Below are 27,234 nucleotides of genomic sequence, written 5' to 3'. Positions count from 1 at the left end.
ATTAATGTGATAATTACACGGTACACGACTATATAAAGTCTTTCGGTAATAGCAAGCCTGCACTGACACGCTGCAAATAATCAAGTAGAACTCTTGATAGCATAACGTCGAATTCAGATTCTAATATACTTTTCTCTTTCTCTCGTAATAGCACAAAAGAAAGATAGATTGAAAATAAAGAAAGCAGTTAAAAGAAAACACTGAGCACCATTTCACCGCATAAAGTGTTCCCATGTGACATACCTATATGCACCATAAATGGGGTTCAGTGACCTTACCTTGCTCATAATAGTCGTACACTTTAACTGTAGCGGGTTTGGCATCTTCAATGGCAAACTCGCGGTGAAGGCGAACGTCGAAGCACTTGTTTTCTGACGTTATCTGAAAGAAATCGTGTAATTTATCAAAAAACATTCTTTTGCAGACAAGGGTTTTGTTTAGGTGGTACAGTCATTCCTGACTAACTGAGCATGGTGAAAGCTACATTATGGGAGGTCATGGTGGGCTGTAGTCTTGTTCCATCTAGCCGATTAAATATATATGAGAAAATTGGAAAGCTATTCAGATGAAAATATCTGCTTGCCATAACCATACGTCCCAAGTATTCGCTCCGTCTTCAGCGTAATATACGATAGAAAGTAATAATCACTATAATCCTTTATCGTAATATGTTAAGGTGGTTTCTGTGGAGAGCATCTCTTCTTCTTTTTTTGTTATACATCTTTATTTCCTTTGTTTCTTTTCAATGGCGTACAACAGGTAAGTCTCCTTACTGCTTTTTCCACCAAGACGTTACTTAGCCAAGAAATGTTGCTAACACATATTTTTATAACTAGATATAGTACATCTAAAGTGTAGAACTTACTTCTTCAAAGTAGAAGTTCACTTGGTTCTTCTCAACTTCGTGCCTCTTCAGCTTGACGTCTTTCTCACGATATAGCTGCAGAGAAAATGGTGTTACGTTAGCGCATATCGTCACTCTGAAAGTAATTCAAGGAGCTCTGAACGATAAGCAGCGTTATTGCGCTAGGTGCGGCGCCGAAATAACTACCAGACCACATAACTATTACGAATCGCGACCTTTTTAAGAGGTTGTTCAAATGTCCTAGTTGCTCAACTAGAATAAGGAGCTGTTCGAAACAGGCTCCTCTTTTTTATCTCGCTGTGAGCGTGTGCCGTGTTGCATTTGTCTTATTGACACGTGACATGTAAATGACCCGAAGGACCCCTATTTAGAACCCCCTGGTGCACCAGATACTACCACTTTTCCATTGTTTATCATTTACAAGTAACAGTTGAGCTGAACTACACTAGATAACGGCATTAGGTGTATAAAATAACGTAAAATAATGAAGATAAAAACGCACATGCTAGAATCTCTGTGAAACGAAGCTTCCGTGAAGCGGTTACTTATGGTACCTTCGACTAACGGCACTCGTGTTGTTTTCAGTGCACTCGCGCTGGTGTCGCCCGTTCGTCTGAGCGCCACGTGTGTGGTGGCGCACGTTGCGCGGTGCGATCCTGTCGAGCAGCGCGCGGCAGCAGACGCCAAAAAGCAGGCCGTTCAATTCAGGCGTCCATTTTGTAGCAGGCGGTTACGATGGAAGTCGTGTCTCTGCGTAACTAGCACGCAACTACTTTGATGCTAGAATCCAGTAGGTAATTGGTCAGCGAAGACAATGCAGTCGATCATCGCTGCTAATCAGGAGCGCTGTCGAGAGCAGCCATCGAATGTGAACAATTTCATCACCGATCTAGCGGCGTCATACAATGATGAGGTATGAAGCTGCAGCATCACTTCCTGCCTTATATGCTGTAACTTTCGCTTCCATCGTTTCTTATCAGTTTTCGAAAACACTTCGTATTTCAAGCATTTGTCATCAATAAAATGCTTGACCTTGTTCACGCCTGCAAATCACGGCGAGACAAGCGATAAGTGGCCTATGTAATAAAGCGTCGTCTGCTGAGCTTTCAATTCGACATGTATCTCGCAGAGGGCGCTACAGTCGCAAACTCCCGTTTGGTGGCTCGCACGTTCGTCTAGCAGGAGCGAAATATAAAATTCGGGCAGTGTTTGGCGTAATTTCCGCTGCACTGCCACGGTGCCAGGGTGGCTCAGCTGAAGGTATCATTAGATACTACAAAACTAAATGTGATGCGTACAATTGCCCTTATTGTCATCTATGCAACGCGTAATTTATGCACCGCACAGGTTACCACTGCAATGTGATGCAATGTTTATGTTTACGCTCTGCATCGTTCACACTCTAGGCCGAGATGCAAGCAACATTTCATGCGAATGCAGAGGTTGATGTCGACTCAATGACGTCACGAGGACAAAGCTGATGTTCATCGATGGAAGAATGGTCAGGACTGACGTATGAAAGAATTACGACGCGAAAGACTGGGATAAAATTGACCCTTATTCTTCCCGTTTTATTCCTGCATCCATTCCATGGCCTAATGAAAGCTGGCGCACGCGTGCCCATGCTCTCGCAAGAACGTGGTCGTGCGCGCACGTGCTTTGTGACGTGAGGCACGTGCCTATTCGGCAAGACCGCACCCACGCTCAGGAAAGTCTGGGAGGGTTCTCTATAAGAAAGCCTCGCTTCAATAAGTCTTTTGTCGCCAAGGAGACTCGACGGAATCATTTATATTTCACGTTGTTTAGAAATTGCAAATATTGGTATTCGACTACATATTCGCAGGTCGTTTTTCTAAGAATACTCGTATTCGATTCAATTGAAAAATTTCGTTATTCGAAAAGTATACAAAGCTCTCTCACTGTGCCTTTCGGGTACATTAAAAATGCGTACTGACGCCATTATATTGCTTTGAAATTATTTCTTGAAATAATGCGCATGCTATCGATAATTAGTGATTGCAACACGATATTCCCCAATGGCCAGAAAGTAAGTTAGTGTTATATATTTCCTAGATCGCTATTCGCTTTCCAAGCATGCTTTATCTTAATGCATGCTACAACGAAGTGACGTCACGTGGATTTGTTTTGTGGCTCTTGAAGGGAAATCGCACGACGGCCGCCAACCAAGCTCCTATGACGTGCTCGAGGCGCGTAGTTGCCAGCAACTGCTGTTCAGCTCAGTGAGCAGCCGGACATACATTGTTCTTGCTACTGCTGACTATTTCTTCACTGCAGGCGACGTGCGTTGACTTGGAATCACCCACGCGTGCTGCGTCATCTCACTCCTAGCCTGAGTGAATCCATCGAGGAGAAAAGCGCGCGCGGGATTTTGTTTTAATTTTCAACTGTTCTCGTGGGGCACATTGGTGTAAAACTTTGCAGGCACGGTTGTCACCGCGTGCTCTACACACCACGATTGGTTCGCAATGGAGAAACATGAAATCCCAACTTTGGGGATTTCTTTTTTTCAGAACGACGGTTGGGATTTGCTTATGAAGGATTTGATTGCAGGATGGTGCGTGCACGCTTTTCTCCAACGTCTAAAACTTGTAGCCTAGTATTTCTTTTTCCGTCGTCTTGTGCTAAACGAGCCAAAGTCTGGCACCATCGTATCTGGCAAACTCTGTACGACTTCACGCTTTTGTTACGTTGCACAGATAGATAGGATGCGCTCGAATAAAACCTTAACAGTTGCCGCTGTAAAAGGAGGGAGGGGAAAACCACTGGTTGCGCGTATATATGGCCGAATCAGGGATATAAGGGGTCGAATCAGCAAAAGCTTTTTTTTTCCCGTAAACGCTTTTAGCCTATTGCTGGGTCACCTTCGCTTGTATGTCCAACATGACGATCAACTAGTATCTCTTCTTACGGACAGCTCTAGCGTAAACGAACACCGTGTCTGGCATAAAAATGTCTACCAAAGAGTACAAGCGAAGAATTAGGAAGTCCTTGGTTTATCGCTCTTACCGCGCTAGTGTACTCTGTGACGGTGCGGAAATTTGCCCAAACGTTTGGTTAATCCTACGTCTGTCATTCATCGAAGCCTTTTTTTTTTGCTTCCTTTGATGCCCTCGATCACCCCACAAATGCTACGCCATTGGTGCTACCATACTGGGATCCAAAGAGAACTGTGACAAGAGCGCTCACTGAGTTTCCGGGAGAACTAGCCTGCGGTAGTCTGGAATCTTTCACCGGGCCGCTTATCACACATTCCTCGGGACATCTGGGGCCGTATAATGTGGCAATTCTCTCGCTCTATTCTATTCCTTTCTGCCATTATACCGTTCATTCCGTTATACCGCTCATGGCCGGGTGATTCGGGTGATAACGCAGGCAGGGTGCCACTCAGCTCACTGACCAAGCGCGAACAGGGAAGGAATTGGAATAGAATCGTTACAGTATCCCGTCCCAGAGGCCAACACGAAATCGCCAAAGCTATCTCTATCACTGCTGCATGTTCAAGGTACATTAAGCGAGTGCAAATACTTACGCTATAAATGTGGTCCTCATCAGGGATGTAGCCGGACACAAGCTTGAGCTCCAATACTGCCATGTTAGAGGGCTGCTCGCCGTCGTACCTGCGACAGAAAATATATAAACGGTCCATCACACAAAATTGCCATGTTTTCGCGGAAGCTGTTTCCTTGCGCGAAGAAGAGAAGAAAATGAATAAATTTAAGTACAAGGAGCTAATGATAACTCTAATTTTATTTATGTTTTTTTTAGCTGGGAAATCGATCTATGTAATGGCAGTAATCCTACCTGAGGCAGATTTTGACTTTGTGGTCGTTGCAGTCTGATGCCTCTTGGGACGGAGTGGCCGTAAGTTCAAAGCCTTCACTCTTCGGTGCAGTGTGGACATTGTACTTCAATGTGGTCTGGAAAGGAGTAAGAGCCAAAAGAAAATGTAAGTGCGTTAGACTGTGTAGCATGGAAGTTAGCTCTGAAGTGTTGGCAGTTTTGCAGAGCTTAGTCTAATATACAACTGCGAAAGAAACTTCAGCTCTTTGTTTCTTTGTTACGTAATACTGACATCACTACTACTACTGCCATCGCTAGATGTGTGCGTCTTTCGCTACCCTGGTACTTTTGAAACAAAATCAGTTATGCACTTTCGCTGGTATACCATCAGTCAGCGACCTGTGCTTGGTGAATTTGATCTACCGTTGCAGTTATCCACAAATATTACGAACGCATCTGGACGAGTTCATATGTACTGATAATGACGTGCTGCTGTTTCGACACCGATATCAAAAAATAAAAGCAAGGAAAACGGACAAACTGCTACATTTTGTCTTGTCAAACATGTTATTGCTTTTCGTACGCATTTCACATGCCTCTTCACTAGACTACTTTTTTGGCAGACCTGCAATATTTTTCTTGTAATTTTGGTAAGCAAGAGAATTTTACTCTAAGTACGCTAGAAGTGTTGATGGCCAGCTATTTTGTCAAGCAATATTGTTAATAAAATGTGGTCTGGAAACGTACCACATTGTTCTGATTTAATGCGCTTTTTATTGTGCATCTGAAAAGGCTCCGTAACGTAACAATAATTCGAACGTTCTAAAGCGGATAGACATAGAATGATGATCTGACTCACCGACACCAAAGCGCATCCCGGACCCGTTGCTTCGGAGGTAAGCTTGTTGGGCAAGTTCACGACCTTCTTCTCCTGTACAACCAGCTTGGTGTCCTCCTTCAGGTTGTAGGACTCGCTAACGTCATTGCCATCGACTTTAACTGTGATGTCCACGGGGTCCTTGCTGACAAAAGTGGCGAATGCAGAGAGAGCCTGAAGACCGAGGACTGTGTCCTGAAATATCCAAAAGATGTCTATGCTGAAACCTTGGCTCCCACTGTCAGACGCTGATATTCTCCACAAACATTAAAGGCGGCAACAATCACACACACACAATATCACGTGAAGTATCACGAACAAACTCAGGTTAGCATATACGACGAAGATAGACCCTTAAAGCTTCTACATCTTGAGCACAGCCGAACGGGATAGGGAGTAACTAACGTGAAGTGGCACGTAATCGGCTCTCATGGTCTCACGTTAAACGACGTTCTTAATTCTGACGCCATTCAGCTGTAGAAATAATACTGTCGTGAAAATAATAAATATTTCGATAAAATTGCCCAACTATATTTGCAAACCACATATTACAAAGTACGGAGAAACTACACTTTAAACATGACAACGCACACCAGTGCTTTGCTCTCCATGTGTAGTCTCTTTCCGCGCCGCCGAGAAATGTATACTAAACCGCACCAACATGCCTAGCTACAAGCCCTTTCGAACTATACCTGGAAATTTTACGTAATACCATACGTAGTGGTCTAGAAGACAGCCACCCCTTGTGCACAAATTTGTTCTATGACTCCGGAGAAACTATAAGCTTTTGCACATTACAGCTGGGGAGCTCGGCGCCTAGCTGCAATGGCATGTTGCTGGTTCATCGATAGTAGCAGAACCGTAGCACTCTCGTTGATTGAACGCGAACACCGACACCCCGCTATATCGCCACTCTTCGTATCGCAATGCTAACAAGAACCCATCTCTTGAAGGCACATTGGACCTTACGCGAAAGTCCACAAGCGCAAGAGTACGATGCACTTCAATCAGTATAACTAAGGTAGAGCTCGAAGTGCTGTGGAATGTACATTTTGCACGCCAGCCGCTAGGGAATGTCTCCTTTGTTCTTAAAATCGAGGTGCTTCCAGATCTTGGTTTTGCCACCCACGTATGTGCGCCGAAACGTTCTTGCAATATCTTCCGTGAGCTCCACTCGCCCAGCTATCACAGCCTCAAAAAGAACATTCAGTGCGAGCTATCGGAGCAGATAGCCGCAGTGACCGTTTTCAAACCTTTTCGTTTCTCGTTTTCTGTAGTTTCAGATGAAACGAAAGAAATCGATAGCAGATTGACCAGGACGGTGCAGATACCAAAGACGAAAGGCGGATACCTGTGTAGACGGGAAGCCTCCGCGGCTGTTTCTCTTGGTTGCCATCCAGCGAACAATCGGCTGCGCCTTGTTGAGGTTCTCTTGAGGGTTCAGCTTGAGGTAGGCGAGCACCGCGTACGCTGCCGTCTCCACATCGGCCGACACTGAAGGGCCCTTCTTGCCGGCGTTGCTCCAGTATGTAAGGCCACCTGCGTGACGAAACACATTCACATTTATACGTCTCGGCAATAAAGACCCGCTACGTCATCAGACAGCTGCGCATAACACTGACGTAAGTGGTCTAATACAGCACAGATTATTTCGGGAAACCGCGCAGTACAAGACGCATGGAAAATATACTCAAGGTAATTAATTTATGAAGACATCTCTATAAAAGAAGGAGCGCATTTGTTTGATATATACCTTTTGTCGTGAACTCGACTCGTGACACACGTAAACTGGGTCCAGAGTTTGAAATCAAACACGCAACCGTTATATGCGTAAATGCATGAAATTCCACGCGTTATCGCCTATGATATCAGATTAGTTAATCAGGAGAGAATTAAGCGAAATAAAAACGGAAGGGAGTGATGATACTCGCTTGAGCCACCAGACTCAATACTCTGCTCGTCAGAAATGCAATAGAAACAAAAAGGTGGCAAAACTCCCGCCTTCCCAATTGTTTGTCCAGCTCAAACGTAATCTTTGAACCCGAACTCACCCTTGTGAACAGCAATAGATTCCAGCTTTTCAAGGTACTCCTTGGCCGACTCGTGTCCTGCCAGCGCAGCGGCGTAGGCAGAGAGCGCCAGGTTGTGGGCGCTTGGATCACGTTGAGCGCTGATGCAGCGGAGCGCGGACTCTACGACCTGGGCGTCGGCAAGGCCGCCCTCCAGCAGAGCTGTCAATACGTATGCCGTAAGCGCACCCGGAGCAGTCGAGTTCACCTTGCCCTGCGCCAGAAGTGTGAATAACGTTAGAACAAGAAAAAATCCAGAGCCCTTCCACGCTGTGAAGAGGGAAGTCCAGCGAAGCTGGTGCTAGCGACTTCACGTCGTTTTCTCGCCGATTCGCGCTCTTGTGCGCCTTGGCGCTCGTTCTATTCCCGCTCTTCTTCCTCCGAGCGAACGACACGTATCCGTCCTATAGCGAGCCCAAAGGGCAACTGCTGATAACAGCGCTAGCACGATCTCCAAGTCACGAAAAAAAGGGGCACTACGATTGGACGTACCACCGCCGAGTATCGCGACACTTGTGAAAGAGGCATCGGCGATGGCGAAGGTTACAATGGGCCATCCATCAGTCCATCATTCGTTTTGACACCTGGGCCGGTATTTTGTAGCGATGCTTTTAAAGTAATAATGCCTTTTAGCGCTTATCGCGCTTTGTCAGTGGTCGGAGCGACGGTCCGCTAGCGTTATCAACGTTGATATCGTGAGCGGACCGTCGCTCTGACAACTGACAAAGCGCGATAAGCGCGAAAAGGCATTGTTACTTTAAAGGCATCGCTACAAAATAGCGGCCCTGTGCTGAGGCACTTTATACATACACCGATATACACCCTCCATCCATATATATATATATATATATATATATATATATATATATATATATATATATATATATACCACCCGTGGTCTACAGGGTTACGGGCCATTGCACGTCGACCCTTTCTAAATTTAGAGCACTGCACGGGCTTGGGCTTTCCCGGGCCCAGCCGGGTAGGGCAGTTTTTTTCACGGGCCGGGCTCGGGCACGGCATGGGCTTTCTGACCCGGGCCGGGTTAGGGCTTTCTGGTGGTGTGCATGTAACGTGCAGCGAGTTATCCTCGCGCGTCTCGACTCTGAAAAACCTGTTGCCCCGGCGCAGCTGGAAGCTAGCAGTGCTACTCCTGTGTACTTCCCTTTGCTTCTTCCGTCATATTTGGCGCTGTTTGAACAAAATGAAAAAGTCCGGAAAGACCGAAGTCGCCTCAAACCAAAGGATGCCATTGTTTTTCTTACCTAAATCAATGTAATTAATGCTTTCAGCACGGTGTACGCGCGTTCCCGACTTGCTGATTCTTCAAAGGCGAATTGGTAAAACGATGACTGGTAAGATAAGTTAATTCGTCACGCGGCTGAAATGGCACTGCGTCCATCCATGATTGCACGCATGTTCTCAACCGGCCGCCTAGCAGCAGCGCATTACGCTGCACCATGGAGGAACGAGAAGCTTTCTTTCTCCATTTATTCCATCCATGCGCTGCGCTCACGACCTGTCGTGGCTACGCTTCGGCTAGAGTGTACTAAAATACGGTTGAGTGGGACGAGCGGCTGGGGCGGAGCTTGCTTTGCAGTGAGGCGCCGGACGTGGAAAAATACTGTGGCGGCGTGGGGATAGAAGTGGATTGGGCTGCATCAAAGTCGCGCCGTTGGAAACTGCTGGCCATACTGCTCGGCAGGGTTATTCGTACTAGTTCGCGCGTATGTATTTATGCCTTAAGAATGAATTACTTTCATTCTATTTTTTTATTTTTTTAATGCCACTCGGTAGACTTTTACGGTCTCGGGCCGGGTTCGGTCCGGTTTCGAGCTGGGCTCGGGCCGGGCTCGGGCCTAGGGTAAAGGGGGGGGGGGGGGCGGTCCGGGCCGGGCGGGTAACGTAGATTATTTCTGAGTCCGGCCCGTCCCGGGTCTCGCCATAAAACTTTTTGGTCGGGCTCTGGCGGGCAGCCCGATGTAAAATCGGGCTCGGGCCGGGCCCGGCTGAAAAAGATCGGCCCGTGTAGTGCTCGACTGCACTATCACCAGGATCGGCCCACATTGTTGGTCTATGTCGCCGGAGACGATCCACCAGATTCTAGCCACATACAGCTTCGCTGTAAAGGTTGCAGCTCTTGCGAACAAGACATCACAGTTCTCGCAAATTTCATTCGCGTGCTGGTGTTTGCGTTCAGACCGCTCAAATGGTGTTCATAATTGCATATGACATGTATTTATGCCTTAAGAATAAATTCCTTTCATTCTCTTCTTTATTTTATTTTTTTAATGCCACTCGGTAGTCTTTTTCGGTCTCGCGCCGAAAAATTCGGAAGTTCGAAATTCGCAAGTTCCTTCCCTTTATTCTGCAAAACAATTGCTACAGGTGCCTTCATTATCTGCACATTTGAGTACGCCTGAGAAAAACTGAGGCTGTGTCACTCGGTGTTTGGCATCACACAGCTCAACCGTTAGTTCGTTAAAGAAATTCAGTACCCTTAAGAAGTATAAATGTCAATCGCAGTTATGTGTTTTAGCAATCTTACACTTCAGCAGCTATCACTGTCAATAACTATATATACGAAGGCTTTCAAGCTAATGTAAAGAAAAGGCTAAAGGGTATACTTTCATGTTATGGGACGTATTTTTTTTCTTTGACGATGTAAACATAATTTTGCAACATCATTGTTTTAGTTTATGAGTTATCACTTGTTGTGCTGTGTTTTGATGACAGTTTAGAAGTGGAGACTGAAAGACAGCTTATAATTATGGTGGTCATGGCGTCTACGACGAGCCTCATGCGGCGCTTTACCGCGGTCTCGCGTTCTACCTTCCGAATTCGTTCGACGTAAATCATACGATGGCACAGCTGCTGCTTATCGATTCGCAGTCATAGCTAAGCCTCTTTCACTGCGCGTTGCCGCCAGTATGAATATTTACTGTCTGGAAGGCCTTGGTACTGTTGTTCTCATAACAAGCTGCTGTGTTCTCGTTTAGAACACAGCAGCTATCTTGACTACCTATCAGGCTACTGCTACTCTCCCGCCTCCCCCATTCTTCTGCCATCACTTTGTGCCCGGCTATTCTCGCTGCGGAAGCTGCTAACTACGCCCGCCTGTCTAAAGTCAACAAACCTCGCTGCGAGTGGCAAGTGGCAATAAAAGCAGCAAGGCAAATACAGAAGCAGAGAAGGAAAAACTAAAGCAGGCACCGGTGGCATTCCTCTTGGCAAGCTAGGCGCCGGTTCGCTAGCAGTAAGAGACGTTGTTTATGAATCTGTATAAGCCGACTGCGTTGAGGGTAGCCGTGTGCGGAAACGGACGACGCGGATGCGACTCTTCCGTTCTGTCACATCTACGAAAAATAAACAGAAGTGCTGACGATACAGTACGTCACTTGTGTATATTTCGATGGAAGAGCAGCGCATGCAAGCTGGCGTCACTACTCGGAAACGCACAGCACATTTTCTGTGTATGCAAACACCAAATTTCACAAAATATCTGAGTACGTGTGGAGAGTCGCATCGATCTTACCTTCAGGCCAGAGCTGAGAACAGTGCCGACGTTCTGGAAGCAGCCGTTGGTCTTCTGCTTAGTGATGATCCACTTAATGCTCTCGTTGAGGTTTCCGGCGTCAATAGGCATGTACTTCTCGGCCTGCTTGAATGACTTCACCACGAACGCCGTGAGGAACATGCTGCCCGATGAATCGCTGTTTCCAAAGGCGCTGTACGAACCGTCATAATGCTTGTATTTCTGCTGGCGCTGATAACCTGAAGAAAGAGAATTTTCATTCAATGGGCGTGGCTTGTGGCATCAGCTCAATTCATATTCGGCGAAAACACCACAGCTGCACTAGAGCTCTCATCCTACGGGACGCCCCGCTGGCGTCTACGTCCAAACGATGACGTAAATTTGTTTAAACTGTCGAGTCATAATTTTCAGCCAAGTCACAAGGCAGCACATTTACCGGCCAAGCTTGCCGGACCCGAATCGCCTTCGATGAATCAAACACTGCTCTTAATCAAGTTGAGGCGATAATGTCAAAAACAAGTAATTTGTACAAAAGTATTAAAGGACACGCGTTATTTGTAAATTTTGGCAGTGTTTGTTATAAGCCTAACGAACACTCCGTTATTACGACTGCGACCTCATCTTAATGTACCGTGACTAAAATAATAAAATATTGGGAGGAACCACTTAAGCTCCGCAGTAAAGCCCTTTTTTTTACCGCAAATGCTTCGAAGGTCACAGACATTGACATGCCACTAGTGTAAATAGTGCACTAACACGGAAGTACCCTTCAGTTCACTTGTAATAGTATTTTTAATCTCGTGATGAATTGAGTATATATAGCTGTATACGCTAAAGGCATATCAGCTAAGTAATAAAAGTACAGAACGTTAAAATGATCTCATTACCTGTCTTTAGGTTGTTCACAGCTTTCCTTTCGATCTCCTTCTGGTCCTTTCCAGTGGCCTTCAGATAGTCGAGCACGTAGACGTTGGGCGTGAACTTGACCATGTTCTGCTCTCCGCATCCGGTAGGCACTTGTACCAGCGAGTCCAGGTTCTTAATTGCGGGACCCATAATATCTCCTACACATAAGAGAAGGAAGTAGTGAGCATTAAAAGTTTAAAGCGTGGATATGTTGCTTTTCAATGCATGGGGATTTGTGAGATTAAGCGGCAAATACCATCTACTACCCATAATGCCGCCAATACGAGCAATGGTGTTAGGTAACTTGCAACAATCTGTTGACACGATGACATACAACGCATTCAGATTATGACTGTTTAGCTTTATCCGCTGACCAAGCATTCACAGCTTCACGATACATTGGCAGCACACAGAACATAAAAGCTAGATCTTTTTCTCACCTGTCACCGAAACGTAGGCGCGGGCCGATCCCTCCACTAAATCTTCAGGAAGGACCAAGTCAAACTCGTTCTTTGCGCCCCCTTCTCCAGCATCTGCGCATGAGTGAATCGAAATGTTGAATTAAAGTTCATGAACCGTAACAGATATAACTTCGTTTTTTTCATGCACCTTCACAATATCAGCATTTAAGGCGCAGGCGTCCTGCAATATTTTCAAAACATGAAAAATCAGCTTCGTCGTCACTGGACATTTCTGCCATAAATATCAAGCCAGATATTGTCAGTGTACCCGCAGCGGGAGGCCTGTAGGAGAATCGCTCGGTAAATTAGACGCACAATTGTGCGTTTTTATCGAGCGGCCGTCGCTTGTAGTTTTATCTTAAACACCGCATTTAACTACTTGGAATACCAGCGAGTTTGTGTGTCTATTACTATGCACTAACAAAAACGAACGCTGTTGGCCAGATTTCTTTACGCCTAATGACTAAGCGGTGCTTGAAAAGAAAAAAAAAATCATTATCTGATAGGGGACCTGCATGCGAGCGCTTGCATGGCGGCAATGGCCTCCGAGATCGGTTTGCGCCACGCTATTCGGTCTCGAAGTCATGCCGATACCAAAGCTGTGCCGGCTCAGCGCGATTATGAACACAGCAGAGATAGGCACAGCACTGATTGCAGTGCGACTGAAAGTGCAGCGGCTGCACCATCAACTGCACTACGCCAAGGACAAGGACGTCAACAACAAAAAAATTTCAGCTCAGGCTCGAGCACCGATCTCACGATAAGCCTTCCACCTGCGGGCTCTCGGGCCAATCCTGGTCAGACGCCTCCCTCGCCAACAGCGTAACAACGGCAGCAATTGATTACCGATGACACCATTCATGCAAGACGCAATAAATAGATTTTTAGTGACATTCGTGAGGAGGTGCCATTTAGTATCATTCACAATCAACACCTTTCAATAAAGGTGTTGCATAACCCTTTTAATACAGCAAGAAAAAAGAAAAGAGTAGTCTCACCTTTAGGGCATACGAAGACACTCTGAGTCTCTTCCTTCTCGAAACCTTCAGCCTACAGAAGGGAAAGAAAGTATCCTGATTACTCTGAATGTTCTACTAGAACATAAACAAGAAACATATAAGAATGACATACGCTGAAGACACGAGACAAACAGCTTTCGTGCTGGTTGCTGGTATCAGGGTTTCACTATTATTAATTGTGCATAAGCATCTAAGTGCTGTAAAGGCGCAACTTACATTTTTCGCTACCATAGGAAACGTTCCAATTGCAATCAAGTGCATTATGAGAGCCAGTCTTTAGCAACAGCCGCGATGCTACATATAACTATCTAGCAGGCAGGGCACTTCATTGACAAATCACCATATAATTCGTCACCATAAACATCATTAAGTTATTCAAGTCCTTTACATCGCACCTCAGCACTTTAGGAATGCATGTACAATATTGAGATGCCAATTCAGCGAGCACGATGGTCGGATTAATAAATTGAAAAGCTTTAGCGAAGCTCAAGTCAACTTCAAGACAGGTGCCAGCATTATTAGAAGCTTGAAGTGAACTTGCAGAACTCTAGCACGAGTACAAATAAATTACGCATATATTCCATATCTGCAAGACAAACACGAAAGTCAGATTACACAAATGTGTCGGCACAGATATAACGATTGTAAAGACCGTGCCGGTTCTTTACAATCGCAAAAAAAACTTTATAAAAACTTTACGTTACAAAAACAAAAAAGTCAACAATGTCTTGGTCGTAGTAATGGCCGATATACACCTGGCATATTATACCCAGTATTCATCCAACTTTTTTACAGCGAAGCTGTTAAGGGCTCAGTCTTCGATGGTCACGTTCGGATGTAGAAAAAAATTACACCATCTTCCCGTAGCGGAACCCTGAGTAGTATGCGAAGCAGCCATGGGGTGACTCATGTTCCCATTAGTTTTCAGTTCGTCGTTTCCGTTAGGTTGAGGTACGTAGCTACCGGCTTCGCGAGCCCGAAGTTCGGGATCGGCCTGTCGCCGCTGCTGTTTCGTGGTAGCGGCTCGAGCCCTCTTCTCCGCGGCGCTGTCCACGGCGCTGACACTGGCGTTGACGCTGGCGCTGTCCGTGGCACTCATCGCGGCGTTGCGGGAGGAGAATGAGAGGAGCGGAGCGCGCGCGCGCGTCATTATACCGCGAGCTACAGTGGCGCCCCCCAGCGGAGTATGCTGCGCCTACCGTCGCGCATCTAACCTAAGCTGCTTCGCATTATCGCGCGCGGAGCCGCAGGGCTTGCCATTCGTTGCGCAATCCGGAGAGGAGAGGAGCGTCGGAGAGTAGAGGGGGAATGCCCAGAGGAGAGGAGATGAGACAAGGAGAGGAGGGGAAGGAGGATGGGCATGCGCAGTGCGGGTGTGGACGCCGCCCGGCGGATGGATGGAGAGAGGGAGGGAGAGAGTGACATAGCCCCGACCATAAGCTGCTTCGCATCTAAAAAAAAAAAAAAAAAACTCCTTGGCCTTATGCTGTATGTGCGAGCGAAAGTACGCGAGGGACACGTGCTTTCACGGGGAGCGAACACCCGGCGGAGAGCAAACACCACATCCGTCGCGCGAAAGGCCGTCGGGGGACGGGAGGGAGGGAGGGAGGGAGAGGAGGCAACGTTTAGCTGCGGTCCTAAATGCGTATCTTGCGACCGGGCGCAAGGGATACTGGCGACTCAATCTCCCCCGCGAATGGAGGACAGCGGGAAGGCAGCGCGGGAGGGAGGGGTTGCGGCTTCTGCTCTTCGAGCAACTTGTACTTTGCGCGCCGCCGGGTGGTCGCGCGCACTGTATCTTGAAAGCGATCTGCAACACGGCTGCTACTTTTGTATGCGCTATGCATTCGCCACTCAGTTTCTGTTGAAGCGATAGACCGCATGAACCTTCGCTTGCTGCTGCTGGCGCGCTTGCTCACGCCAGCGTTTTGACAGCGGCTGTGTGCGGTCACACAAACAACGCACAGAACTGTTGTCGACGGTGGCGGCGTTTTGCCCGCGTTCGCACCGAACGCGCGCGGCGTTGGTGACATGTTTATGAAGAGTGTACAACCTTTTCCGTACACCCTGTGGCGCTGTACAGTAGCGACCATAAGGCCATGGTCCCTGTGGTCACTTAAATAAGTGAAAGCCACCGGATCATGTATATTTTTAGGTAACGGTATTTTCGCGTGACAGCCCCGGGCTACTATCTCTTTCGATGGTTATTTTCATAAAAAAGTTTTATGCGCATGGTATTGGTAAACCTGCTTAGAATCAATGGACCATTTTCATATACGAATATCTTTCATTATAATAGTCCCCATTATCGTTAGATAACACAACCAGAACGAAGCACATGCTAGTTGCAGGCAGCCACAGGGAACAATAAGTAAGACCTAAGTAACCGTAAAAAACTGAGGATATAATGGGCCCTATAACGTAAAACTATTGCAATCTGTTTTTATTCCCATCTCCTGACGTCAAATTTACGTAACCGCCGACGCAAGCATCGGGCGGTGACCCGCAGCGTTATCTGAACAGCCAACACCACCTAGATAGCACAAGGCCTGCGCACTCCGATCTATTGACGTCATGCTACCTGGCCGGAAATTTTCATTGCCAAAACTGGCGTGACGAAAGCGGTGACGTCAAAATCACTCTTGCTTACGCGGGAGCATCCCCACTAGATTCTATAGCAGTCGTGCCAGGTAGCATGACGTCATAGGTCGGAGTGCGTAGGCCTTGTGCTATCTGGGTGGTGGTGGAACAGCACAATCAAACTCTCCCCTCGTTTATAAGAGGTCACCTGGGCCGCTATTTTGTAGCGATGCCTTTAATGTCATAATGCCTTTTCGCGCTTATCGCGCTTTGTCAGTGGTCAGAGCGACGGTCCGCTCACGATATCAACGTTGATAACGCGAGCGGACCGTCACTCTGACCACTTACAAAGCGCGATAAGCGCGAAAAGGCATTATGACATTAAAGGCATCGCTACAAAATACCGGCCCTGCATTCGCTTTCAAAACGAACAACATCGCCTGCACTGAGCGGTTTTTGTTATCTAATTGCCTGACAAGAGGCGAGGAGCACGCTCAAGGGGAGAGGGTACACGTCATATCAGATGGAGCGCTATCACGGCTTTCCTGGCGTCGTTTGACAGACAGGCGAAGTTGGGGGTGGTCCCAAAATGTTTTGACCAGTCGTGGTGGGCTAATTGCAGAATTGGAATTAAATTATGGTGTTTTACGTGCCAAAACCAATTCTGATTATGAGGCACGCCGTAGTGGGGGACTCCGGAAATTTGGACCACCTGGGGTTCTTTAACGTGCGCCTAAATCTACGTAAACGGGTGTTTTCGCATTTCGCCCCCATCGAAATGCGGCCGCCGTGGCCGGGATTCGATCCCGCGACCTCTTGCTCAGCTGCCCAACACCATAGCCACTGAGCAACCACGGCGGGTTGCAGAATTGGAATAGAAAAGTTTGGAATATCTTTACGTTATCGCACCCCATAATTGCAAACGACACACTAATTCCTTTTGAATTGCTGGACGTAGCGTGGAAAGAGAAAAACCACAAATAAATAGAAAGGTGACAAGGGGGTACTTTTGATATACGATAAACTTCTTCCGCACATATTCTTCGCCTTTATGATGGTATCTCCCCATTGGTGATTGTTACTCGTCGTTTTACGTTAATGTCCGTTTCATGTCGCTACAATTAACTCTTTCCAGTTTAGCCAACCAGCAGACTGATGAGCGACTGGCACTCGCCTCAATGATGAGCGGCCTGGTTACGGCATCCCTGGCCACCACCTTCTCCGTGGGCTGTTCTCCACAAGCGGTGTCGCTCTGCGATCCGGCCGCCGACACAGTCAGGTTCACCTCTCCGATGGTCTGCGGCCTGATCTGGAACTTGTGCACCTGGCTCTTGCTGCCGCACACGCAAAGGGTTGTTTCCGACTCGCCTTCGATGTGGTAGTCCGCGGACTCGGCCAACTTCAGGTCAACCTACCGAGGAGACGGAGCAAGCAGCATGTGAGATTACCAATGTATCCATCAGTACCTTCTTAACGTTGATAAGCGTGTTGCTTCAATATACTCGGTGACAACGTATGCTGGTTACTGCAGCAAGTTTATCACAGGTTATGTAAACCAAGTTTAAATAACAGTTCCGGCGCCTTTGGAAGGTGCTGTATTGGTGCAACGGCTTGCTAAAAAACATTTATCTGTGCCGAAAGGCTCGTGAGATTTAGTGTTATTTTCTGCACGCCTGTGTCGGTGTTGAAGTTTTCTGTCCGGTATGTTTTTAACGCTCTTGTCAAGGGGTGCTTTGAGAACACCACCCACAGCTATATTTAAATGCTTCGCGCAGGCACCAGTGAAGCAACGCGAGAACACACAAGCGTAGTCAAATGGGTTGGGAAGGTGTGAGCGATACAGAGGCACTTACTAACAGCACATTCGGAATAACTATTCAAGCAAGAGCCTATAATTTCAAGAATTAAAAAAAATCTAGTTTTGCGCATAACGCGAGGCAGTGAGGTTATAACGGACGAATTATAATGCGCAGTGAGCCTCAGACAGTTTCGTGCGATGTTCGAGTGAACATTCGCACACGTGAGCGAGCAATCTCTTTTCGAGAAGTAAAATAAATGTGAGTCGTATACGTTTGTGGAAGTTGCGCCTCCAAATAGTGAAGTGGAAAGACTCGGCTTTTCTTCCTCCTCTTACCAGTCTTGACTTATCCAGAGGTCTCTACTAAAACAATTCTTTAGCTTCTTATTGCTGGATTTGTCCGGATTTTCTCAAAATTACATTTGGGCTATCACATTATTAAGCCTCAGGCTATCCTTGAATAAAAGAAGACGACGTCTGCGCCATCCAGTAAACATGAGAAATTGCCTAATGCTTCGTTTTGAATGTTTGTCTCCAGCCCTTTTGGTATGTTGTTGGGTGTACGTTTCAATCCATCCAGTGTGGCCAATCCCCCTCGTGGTTTTGAGGCAACAGCAACAAGAAGCGCCTGAAGGAAAGTAATGAAGACGAAGCAGGCGTGTTCGATCATTGCCATTACATAAAAAAGAAAACTTCATTTAGGACCACTTCCGCAACTGGGAAAGCGACGTGCTAGTACACGAAGAAGGCGAAGATGGCAGGGACTTGATTATGTAACGATGCCTTGCCACTCTTATCTTGCACCATTCACGGCCAGCTGATCCTATTGATAACGCGGACAGAGCGCCACCCTGAGTACAGACGAAGCACGAAAAGCTCGACAAGGAATAGCATCAGAAAAGGCATCTCTTCAATATCGCCGCCCTGCTCTAACCAGTACACAGAAGTAGAGCAGGCGTTAGCTAATCACGGCAGCTGTTGGCGCGACCCCGCTCTCCAGGATCAGTATTCTCCACAGCTATAGTATAGGTGGGCGGTAGAATCCTGGACTGCCGGAATTGTTCAGAAAGCCGCTGCACGCGAGGTCCTTTGCTTAAGACGACAGCTGTTATAACATACCTGATTACTTTGCTTGTAAGCTTAAAACCGGCTCATAAAAGTTCCTTTAATAGGCTCGAAACAATTAAATAACTCGGTCACCTCTTCTACAGCGCACTATAGTAGGAACGCGAATAGCGCAATGACGTACAGACACATTCTCGGCAAGCCACTGCGCGAACAATGAGTGGCAACGCGCAGACACAAGGGGTGTGTGTTTGATTGCCAATGCGTACATAAACAAATAGTGCGTCTCGACACTCTCTTATTATGAGGTGGCCTTCGGAGCGCAATATATGCCAGCTGCACTCACCGGTAGGCACTTTTCGAGGTAGTTGAACACGGACACCTTGACGGGCACGAGCTCCCCGCGCACCACTGAATATGGCAGGTTGAAGGATGCGAAGAAAGGCTGGAATGCCTTGATCTTTGCCGGGTCCGAGACGCCGATGCCATCCTCGGAGTTGATGCACACGGTGCTTCCCACCCACTCGGTGATGGTGTGCGGGATCTTCTCCTTGAAGCTCAATTCACCGTGCTCGCTGGAAAAGTGTGACACGCTTCTTGAACACAGCGGTAGGGGACGACAATGTAGGACTGTGCGCAGAGTAATTACGCCAATGCCTAGTACAGCTTCTTTAAACGCCAATGAGATATGTCCATTGAAAATTGAGCTTCACCAGCATTTACTTGCACCTTCAGAATCATGAAAAACGTAAAGATGGGGAAAGCATTAATAATTTTCCATTGTTCGGTGAGTTTAATCAAGTTTACATAATGTGGGCCTCACACGAAAAATTTCTACAGGCATGTCAGACATGAAAATATTAGACATTTCATGCATAGGGTAATTGAAAAGCAGCTATCCAGCCACTTGACAAACATGCTTGATGTCAAAAATTGTGGAAAACAACGAAATAAATAAACCCTCTACATGCTGACACACTTTCATCGAGAGCATGCACCCAGCCGTCACCTTCAAACTCGTTTCACTAGAACAGTTTACACATAACAGTCTAGCTTGCAACGTGTTTTAAATATGATTATTTTCATTAGTGCTTTTGCTTTTTATGCACTATCTTGGCGTGCACATTTGTGCACACAGCGCTTGAAGAAGATATATGACCTTTTTGCACAAGAACACTCATTCGTAACAAGAAAAAACAAAACAAAAGCGCAGCAAATCCTTATTTTCTTTAATGAATGAGTGTTTGCGTCGTGAGCCGTTTGCGTTGTCATATGGGCCAACCTGTGCACATACCGGTGATATACCATACATACCAACATTGTCGCAACAAACGCAAGATGTATTCGTATTATCATAAGCTCCCAGTACGGAATGAGCACAGAATATATGTATTTTCCTGCCGCCGTCTATGACCACCTACATAAAACGACTTAGATTAAAGTGAACCCGCCGGGGTAACCCAGTGGAAGCCGGGCGTTGCGCTGTCGATCTCGAGGTCGCGGGTTCAAATAATTTAATTGAATAGTAAAAACCAGTCAAAATACGAAGTACAGACAAGAGACGTGGCACACACAACGACATGGACTAACAACTCTCTTTTCTGTACCACGTCTCGTCTCTGTACTTCGTCCTTTGAGTGGTTTCTACTGTTCAATTTGTACCAACAGACCCAGATAGCTACTCTAATCAACTAATTTACTGTGGTCCTTAGCCAAATTTAATGCAAATTTACTGCGGTAACAAAACTCGCTTACACAGCGTCGTTATACTTTTTTGTATCAATTGTTCAAATTGCCATACATCTACGTAGAATGTTTTCACTAATATTATTTCAATTACGAGAAAAGAAGTAGCCATCGCCAATATAGGTCACTACATGCATTTATTTTATTTTTATTTCAATAAGAATGTCGCAGTTTCGCCCGAAAGACGAAAGCATCGATTGCGATAGCAAATTAGTAGAAAGCTATAGGAAGTAAGGATATTATATATAGGTTTATCGGCTGTATAAACTTGCAAACATTCGCTTACTAACTAACTTAACAAGCAGGCTGTCACGCACGCCCAGGTAAGCATGAACACTTCTCGCTGGATGACCGTGGAAACTCGCTGTCAAAACGCTGCAGTCAGGAAGCGCGGCAGCAGCAGCGAGCGAATTGACCTTCGCGCTGTCTCTCGCTTCGAAGGCACAGAGCACAGAGCAAACGTCGAAGGCACAGAGCATAGGAAGCTACCGGCACTCGGCGTACGTTGTCCACATCGCAGATCGCTTTGAAGATGACGCCGGCGCGGGCATGCACTTAGTGCACGTTGCAGATCGCTGTCAAGATACGGCGCCCGCACCGCCGCGCCGTAAGAAGCGGCCACCGCTGACCCTCGCAGGCTTTCACTCGCACATGCAGCGTACTGCGCGCGGCGACGATGTAATCGTATTTGGACTTGATACGGAACATTACGGCGACGGCATAAATTCGCTTGGAATGTCCGTATAATTGCTATCGCAATAGAAATAAATAACGGGCATGGTAAACAGACGTACGCAGTAACAGACTTACTCGAGTTCCTTGAGTTCCCACAGCCAAGTCTCGGGGAAGTAGGTGCGCACCTCCACTGCCGACTTGGCCGGGATGTTGGCCGACGGAGCACTCTGGGCCACAGAGTCCAAGGCAACTGGAACACCGGGCAAGCCACCTACAACGCGATTGGAAAAGCCGACCGCGGATGGAGGAGGAGGAGGACCCGCCGCGAACGCGAGCGGCCTCGGCGCGGGTACTACGCAACGGGCAGCGAGTGTGCGCAGCCCCCGTTTCGACGAGGGACACAGAGAGAGAGAGAGAATAGAAGAAACGGAAGGGGAGGAAAACAAAAGAGAACAAAACAAGAACCCAGTCAGCACAGCCAGCCAATGGCCGCGCGACGCCAGACAGACACTCGGGGAGGTGCTCGGTTATAGTCGTTACAGGCAAAGCACGCCGCTAATTCAATTAGGCGCAAGCGCTGTTACGTCGACTAGAATCTTGGGATGACATGGTACCCAAGGTCATGGGGCTTTCCAGAAAAACTCAAAACTGAATTGAAGTTCTTCAGTACTCGATCTCTTTGTTGTGAATTTCGTTTCGTGCTCTTTGCCTTTGCTTCAAAAAATAGTTATGTAATTGTTTAATTCAGTCATTGCTCTTTTCGTGTTCAAGCCTCCGATATTCTGCAATGCAACTACAACCCCCCCCCCCATCCCGCGCGTGCGCGCAGCTCTCAGTGTAGACGTACTTCTTGGTCTTCATGGAGTACCTTTATCTTGAAAGTACCGACTGAGAGAAACACATCCTTGACGTAGATTGTTGCATATTTCACGCTATTTTACTTCTGCTTTTATTGTGTTTACGCATGCTCATAGGCCCTGCCTTGATTTTAGGAAATGTGAATTTATTTTCTTTGTTGACAATTTCTGCACAGGGTATCTTAACTGAGGCTGGTAATGCATGTCTAATGCGGAAATAAAAAAAATCACACGACTGAAGTTATAAGTGACATAGATTACCGCATTGAAATGACCCTGCAAATACTCGCAAATGTTATCACCTTCTCTCCAGTCTAGTGAGTCATTAAATATCCGATTAGGTGCAGTGAGGTGTAAGAAAAGTAAATTACAGCAAAAGCACTAACTCGAGCTTAGGCAACGTAGTTACTACAATAAAATACCGGGTGTTTCAGCGAACCTTCTCACAAATTTTCAAAGGTTGCCTGTGGCAGATAGCACAATTCTAGTTCATAAACTGGTGTACTCGAAGAGCCGGACATTACTTGCTCAAGAAGTTGAAACGCATAATCGATTAATTAACAAAATTTTACTAATTATGTTTTTAACTAATTACCTTAGGGCACATATTGCAATTTACAAATTCTAGCCGTGGAGTTTTCAAGGCGGACCCACTTGGAACGAATTCTCCGAATGACACCAGTTTAGAGATATCCATTCCCGAACTTTGTGGAGAAATGCACTGGCGTTCCAGTCACGTTTGTGCTTTAATGGATAAAACGACGTTCCGTTAAGAAAGCACCTCCCTAAATGGGGCCGAGCGTCACGCGGCGCTCTACAGACTTGTGTATCCACTCAAATTCTTGCGTGTTAGCCGGGGACCTGCGGGACCAGCCACCTGAGGACAGGAGAGGAAAGGCCAGGAAAGATGGAGCGACGAATGTTGCGTCGCCGCCCCCCCCTTTTTTTTTTTTTTTTTGCTAGACAAACGCCGGTATACTGCCCGCGACCCGTGCAATGAGAAACCGTGATACCGGGTGTTAGGCAAGGCCAGCAGTGCAAAAAAGCAGGCAAGTCCGCGAGGTGTGTGCGGGCTTGTTTAGTACACGTTGTTTAGTATACATGTGCTTGTGATCATTCACCTTTCTGCGTAGCCCTGAATGGGACAGCTGTCGGCACTACAGGTCGTTGCCACGGATGAAAGAAGAAGCAAGAAAAAAAAGATGAAAATTGAAGAGCTATATTCAAAACTTTTCTCTTTTTTTTCTTGCTTAGCTTTTAAAGTTACAGGCGCGAATACAAATGTATGACAAGCACGGGCAAAACATCCTCCACCACCACCGTCTCCACCTGTGCATTAAATTCAAAGCTTTCACCTGTGGTCGTTAGAGGCCGGGGGTGGCTTGTCGTCGCTGCTTGAAAAAAGAAGAGGTAGTGTGAACGTCTGCCTACTGTTAAGCGACCGCAGATTCCACACGAACTAATGCTTACTTACTACGTAACTAATTTAACATTGGCTTTACTATAGCGTCTGTCGGTAGCTATGGATTTCTTTTTTTAATGAAAATGATGGTGAGGGCGCTACAGAAACCTGCGTGTAATGACATTGTCCGCAATGCTACACATTGCAAATTGTGTAAATATGGTATGCATGTTAAGCGAAGCCTTTTGCTCCCGCTCTTGCGTAAGCTAAGCGAAGCTCAGCAGAAGCTAGTTTTATTTTGTCAGCGTTTTGCAAGGACAATATTTTGTCACCTCTCTGACGGCCTCCGCTACTCCGCAGGACTGATGACATTGCAAAGAGGGGAAAAAAGTAGAAGGATATATTGTTGACTGAAACGTTCTAAGAATGCTTATAGTGTATCACAAGAAATATCCTTGCGCTCTAATATTCGTCGCCGTGCTCAAAAAAGCACTTTCATTGACAATTCATTTTTACGCTGTAGTTTAAAATTCTCTAAAGCGATATAAAAAATAACAATACTATTAAAAAAATACAGAGCTATCAACTGTTTGCGTATCCGTCCACATTTCGCACCTCAATCTCGGGATCGGCATTGGAAAATGAGCTCCACTCCAGATTTAAGGGAGAGAAAATAGTCGGTAAACAAATGAAGCTTTGTTCTCCAAAAGTGGCAGAACAATGCTAAAAAAATAAACGCACATGACATTAAGCGTGAAATGCTTATGTCTGTATGACGACATAGGTCGCCAACCTGAACGACAATATTGTGCGCTTAAATGCTTTTTCCGCTTGTTTACGCTACATTTCTTTGGCTTGCTGGCTCTATAGTACTTTCAACTGTGATCTAGGCGTCGTTGTGATCACGTATCTCTCACTGCTGTTCATTTGGCAGCTATAAGTGCCGTCCCGTCACACACATCATTTTAAGTGCAATCTTTTCGGTTTTCCGATAAGTGATGACAAGGTAAAAATCTTGTACATAGCGCTGAGTGTAAACTTAACCCTCTGTTTAACATAACCAACATCATAAGTCACTTCAAAAATTAATTGTGCAAAACAGTGGTATTTTACGAGATGCATGTGCACTACCAGGTTCGACGACAAGTTCGACGTGTTGCTCTGTATCGTGGCTGTCAAATGTTTTTATTTCTTGCATCAGGAGGTCCTCAACCTAACAATAACCCACGCATGTACTTCCAACAAACATTTCCGTTCTTTTCGTCTATGGCAGGTTAATACCCATAACAAATTGATATTTATAGTTATGATGACTGGCTTGACTTCACCTATATATTCAAGCTGCAGGTCAGCATTCTTTTTTCTGCGACGTGTCCGCAGCGTGTGCCGAAAAAATATGTAAACTTATAGGCCTCAAGCGTCATCATCATCAGCCTATATTTACGCCCACTGCAGGACGAAGGCCTCTCCCTCTGATCTCCAATTATCCCTGTCTTGCGCTAGCTGATTCCAACTTGCGCCTGCATTTAGGCCTCAACAGTAGTCAGTCATAATTCATGACTGAAACGCATAAAGAAACGTCCTGGTGCAGATGTTTGAGGTGTCGTGTCATTGACCTGTCATCAGTCCTCACCTGCTGAGTATAGCTGCACAACGTCACCGTCGAACTCCTCGGCATCCAGGGCACCTATAGGAAAGTTGCTACGATTCACAGATTTGCTAGAATATGTAAGGCCAAAGCTCTAGAAGCCGCCAACTTCATCTATCCAGCAGTATGGCTTCTACTATTTTCTACCCAAGCAATTACTTGCACGTAGCAGCTATATAGCTTCTATGCATCATGCACTTCAGCAACATCATTCATTTCTTCCGAGTACTTGATGTCACGGACATCCTCTTTCCGAACGTTCCTGGAGTAGTGGTCAAATTCCCATCTCTAAAGAGAGTGAATTAAACAGAATAATAATGTTCATTCAGCTAAGAGCACGTGTGGCGTTCGAGCTATGGTGGGCTCGTAGCCTTTTCAGTTGGGCAGATTTCATTTTTTTAGCTTTCTTTCTCTCTTTCTCATTCTTTCATATGTGGTTAGCGTTATTCAGATACTTTAAAACTTTCGGGGATGCTTGTCTCTAACCGTTTTGCAGCCAACTTGGGTCACTGGCTAGTCCATGGTGTAAAGGGTAGAGCATCGGGCTGCTGTGGTGAGGAAACCATGTTTAAAACCAACCGTTGGAACAACTTGAGCCTCTTTGAAGAACATTGAAATTTCTCCGGTGCTGGGCGAAATCAAATCCGCATCATGCATACTCAGACAATCTTGTCTGAATCTATATTTAGACACGCACCGTACTTTACGGCGGCGTCGCTAGAAGGCGCAGCGTGTCCGGAGGGCTGCGCTGGAGAGCAGGCCGGCTGCACACGCTCATCATGCATGACGCGTTTCGGCGGTGGCAACACGGTGTTTCACTACATTGCTTCAATGCTAGTTGCATTAATATCGACATTCATCGTGAGATAGGTACTGCGGGACTTTTTTGTGTATATGTGTGTGTCCAGGACGTAACGCTTTTCTCAAAAAGAAGATTCTGAATATAATTCTGCCAGTAGCTAACGTCGTTCCTGTCGACGGCGCACATAAGCATTTCATGCTTATAGCAAAGTCAGGCATCTCTAGTTTCAAGAAAAAGAAAACAAACAAGCAAACAAAAAATTGCCCTGTAGGCTCCTAGCGTTTGTGGACGGTCGCTTTTTTTATAGTGGTTTATAGTTATTTATAGTTATTTATAGTCATTTATTGACATTTTATAAAGACGACAAGCAGTTAGGCGTAGGAAAGTGTTCAGTAGGAATATGCGCAAACGCTGCCGCAAGCTGTAAAACAACGCGAGAGAGAGGGGGGTCTAGATGCTACCGTGGAGCTGACGAGCAGATGTTAAAAAGGCCTTGCGGTTGGGCTTGTTGGTGCGGTTTACTGTACACTCTTCTCAACGACGCGAAGCGGTAAACGCATAGAGAACGGGACACCTACAAGCGCCCATTCTATGCGTGTTGTCATGCTTCGCCCGGCTGAAGAGAATGAGCAACGGTTCACGAGCAGGCGAAGCTACCAAGAGAAAAAGCAGGTGTGCGACAAGGATTGGCTGCAGAGGAGATGACAGGGACAGATGAAAGAGCAGAAAGGAACCAGAGAAAGATAAGCTTGGTGAGAAGAACCTGCTGGAAACAACGTGGAGCCCGAATCAACAGTAGCAGAATTCTGACCGCATCGGGCGTTAAGTGAGCCTGCCCCAAAGGGACCGGCGCCCAGTTGCAACAAACGTGGATTGCTGTTGTTTCCGGCAGGTTTCCTCGAGTATCTCATGAGATGATGAAGATAAAGGAGAAAAAAAAGGGTGTGCTACTAACCAGAGTAGGCAGTTTCGTAGGAATGGTAGGAGACCCGCACTAAATGAGCCAACACCAGGAAACGATGCGGAAGGGATTAGGGGAAGACATGCAGGAAAAAAAAAAAGATGTTGTCAGTGGCTGAGTATTGTGAACGCTGTAAGGCAGCTGAGAAAAAAATAAGTAATTCAAAC

The 27,234-nt window shown here is 46.3% G+C and overlaps 1 protein-coding gene across 23 annotated transcripts in view; it reads right to left on the bottom strand.

The window, feature by feature from the left end:
- Nucleotides 1–27,234, bottom strand: part of LOC119442360 (pregnancy zone protein) — a 141,337-nt gene that overhangs the window by 981 nt on the left and 113,122 nt on the right. The window contains exons 19-36 of one of the 23 annotated variants that reach the window (XM_049662081.1): nucleotides 27,062–27,100; nucleotides 25,290–25,343; nucleotides 23,989–24,018; nucleotides 23,376–23,411; nucleotides 21,533–21,668; nucleotides 19,323–19,551; nucleotides 17,288–17,524; nucleotides 13,513–13,564; nucleotides 12,494–12,586; nucleotides 12,035–12,211; nucleotides 11,148–11,386; nucleotides 7,595–7,826; nucleotides 6,895–7,082; nucleotides 5,526–5,738; nucleotides 4,688–4,803; nucleotides 4,416–4,503; nucleotides 866–940; nucleotides 279–381 (exon numbers count right to left, since the gene is read on the bottom strand). In XM_049662081.1, coding sequence (XP_049518038.1) covers nucleotides 279–381; nucleotides 866–940; nucleotides 4,416–4,503; nucleotides 4,688–4,803; nucleotides 5,526–5,738; nucleotides 6,895–7,082; nucleotides 7,595–7,826; nucleotides 11,148–11,386; nucleotides 12,035–12,211; nucleotides 12,494–12,586; nucleotides 13,513–13,564; nucleotides 17,288–17,524; nucleotides 19,323–19,551; nucleotides 21,533–21,668; nucleotides 23,376–23,411; nucleotides 23,989–24,018; nucleotides 25,290–25,343; nucleotides 27,062–27,100 — 2,337 coding nt within the window. Of the gene's footprint in view, nucleotides 1–278; nucleotides 382–865; nucleotides 941–4,415; nucleotides 4,504–4,687; nucleotides 4,804–5,525; nucleotides 5,739–6,894; nucleotides 7,083–7,594; nucleotides 7,827–11,147; nucleotides 11,387–12,034; nucleotides 12,212–12,493; nucleotides 12,587–13,512; nucleotides 13,565–17,287; nucleotides 17,525–19,322; nucleotides 19,552–21,532; nucleotides 21,750–23,375; nucleotides 23,412–23,609; nucleotides 23,646–23,988; nucleotides 24,019–25,289; nucleotides 25,344–27,061; nucleotides 27,101–27,234 lie in introns of all 23 variants that reach the window. The other 22 variants (XM_049662080.1, XM_049662078.1, XM_049662086.1 and 19 more) reach the window with 22 other exon arrangements.

The sequence above is a fragment of the Dermacentor silvarum genome, chromosome 2, assembly GCF_013339745.2.
Source record: "Dermacentor silvarum isolate Dsil-2018 chromosome 2, BIME_Dsil_1.4, whole genome shotgun sequence".
Classification (NCBI taxonomy): Eukaryota; Metazoa; Arthropoda; class Arachnida; order Ixodida; family Ixodidae; genus Dermacentor; species Dermacentor silvarum.
Note: the sequence above shows the minus strand (reverse complement) of the source record. Positions and strands in the feature narration are given on the sequence as shown.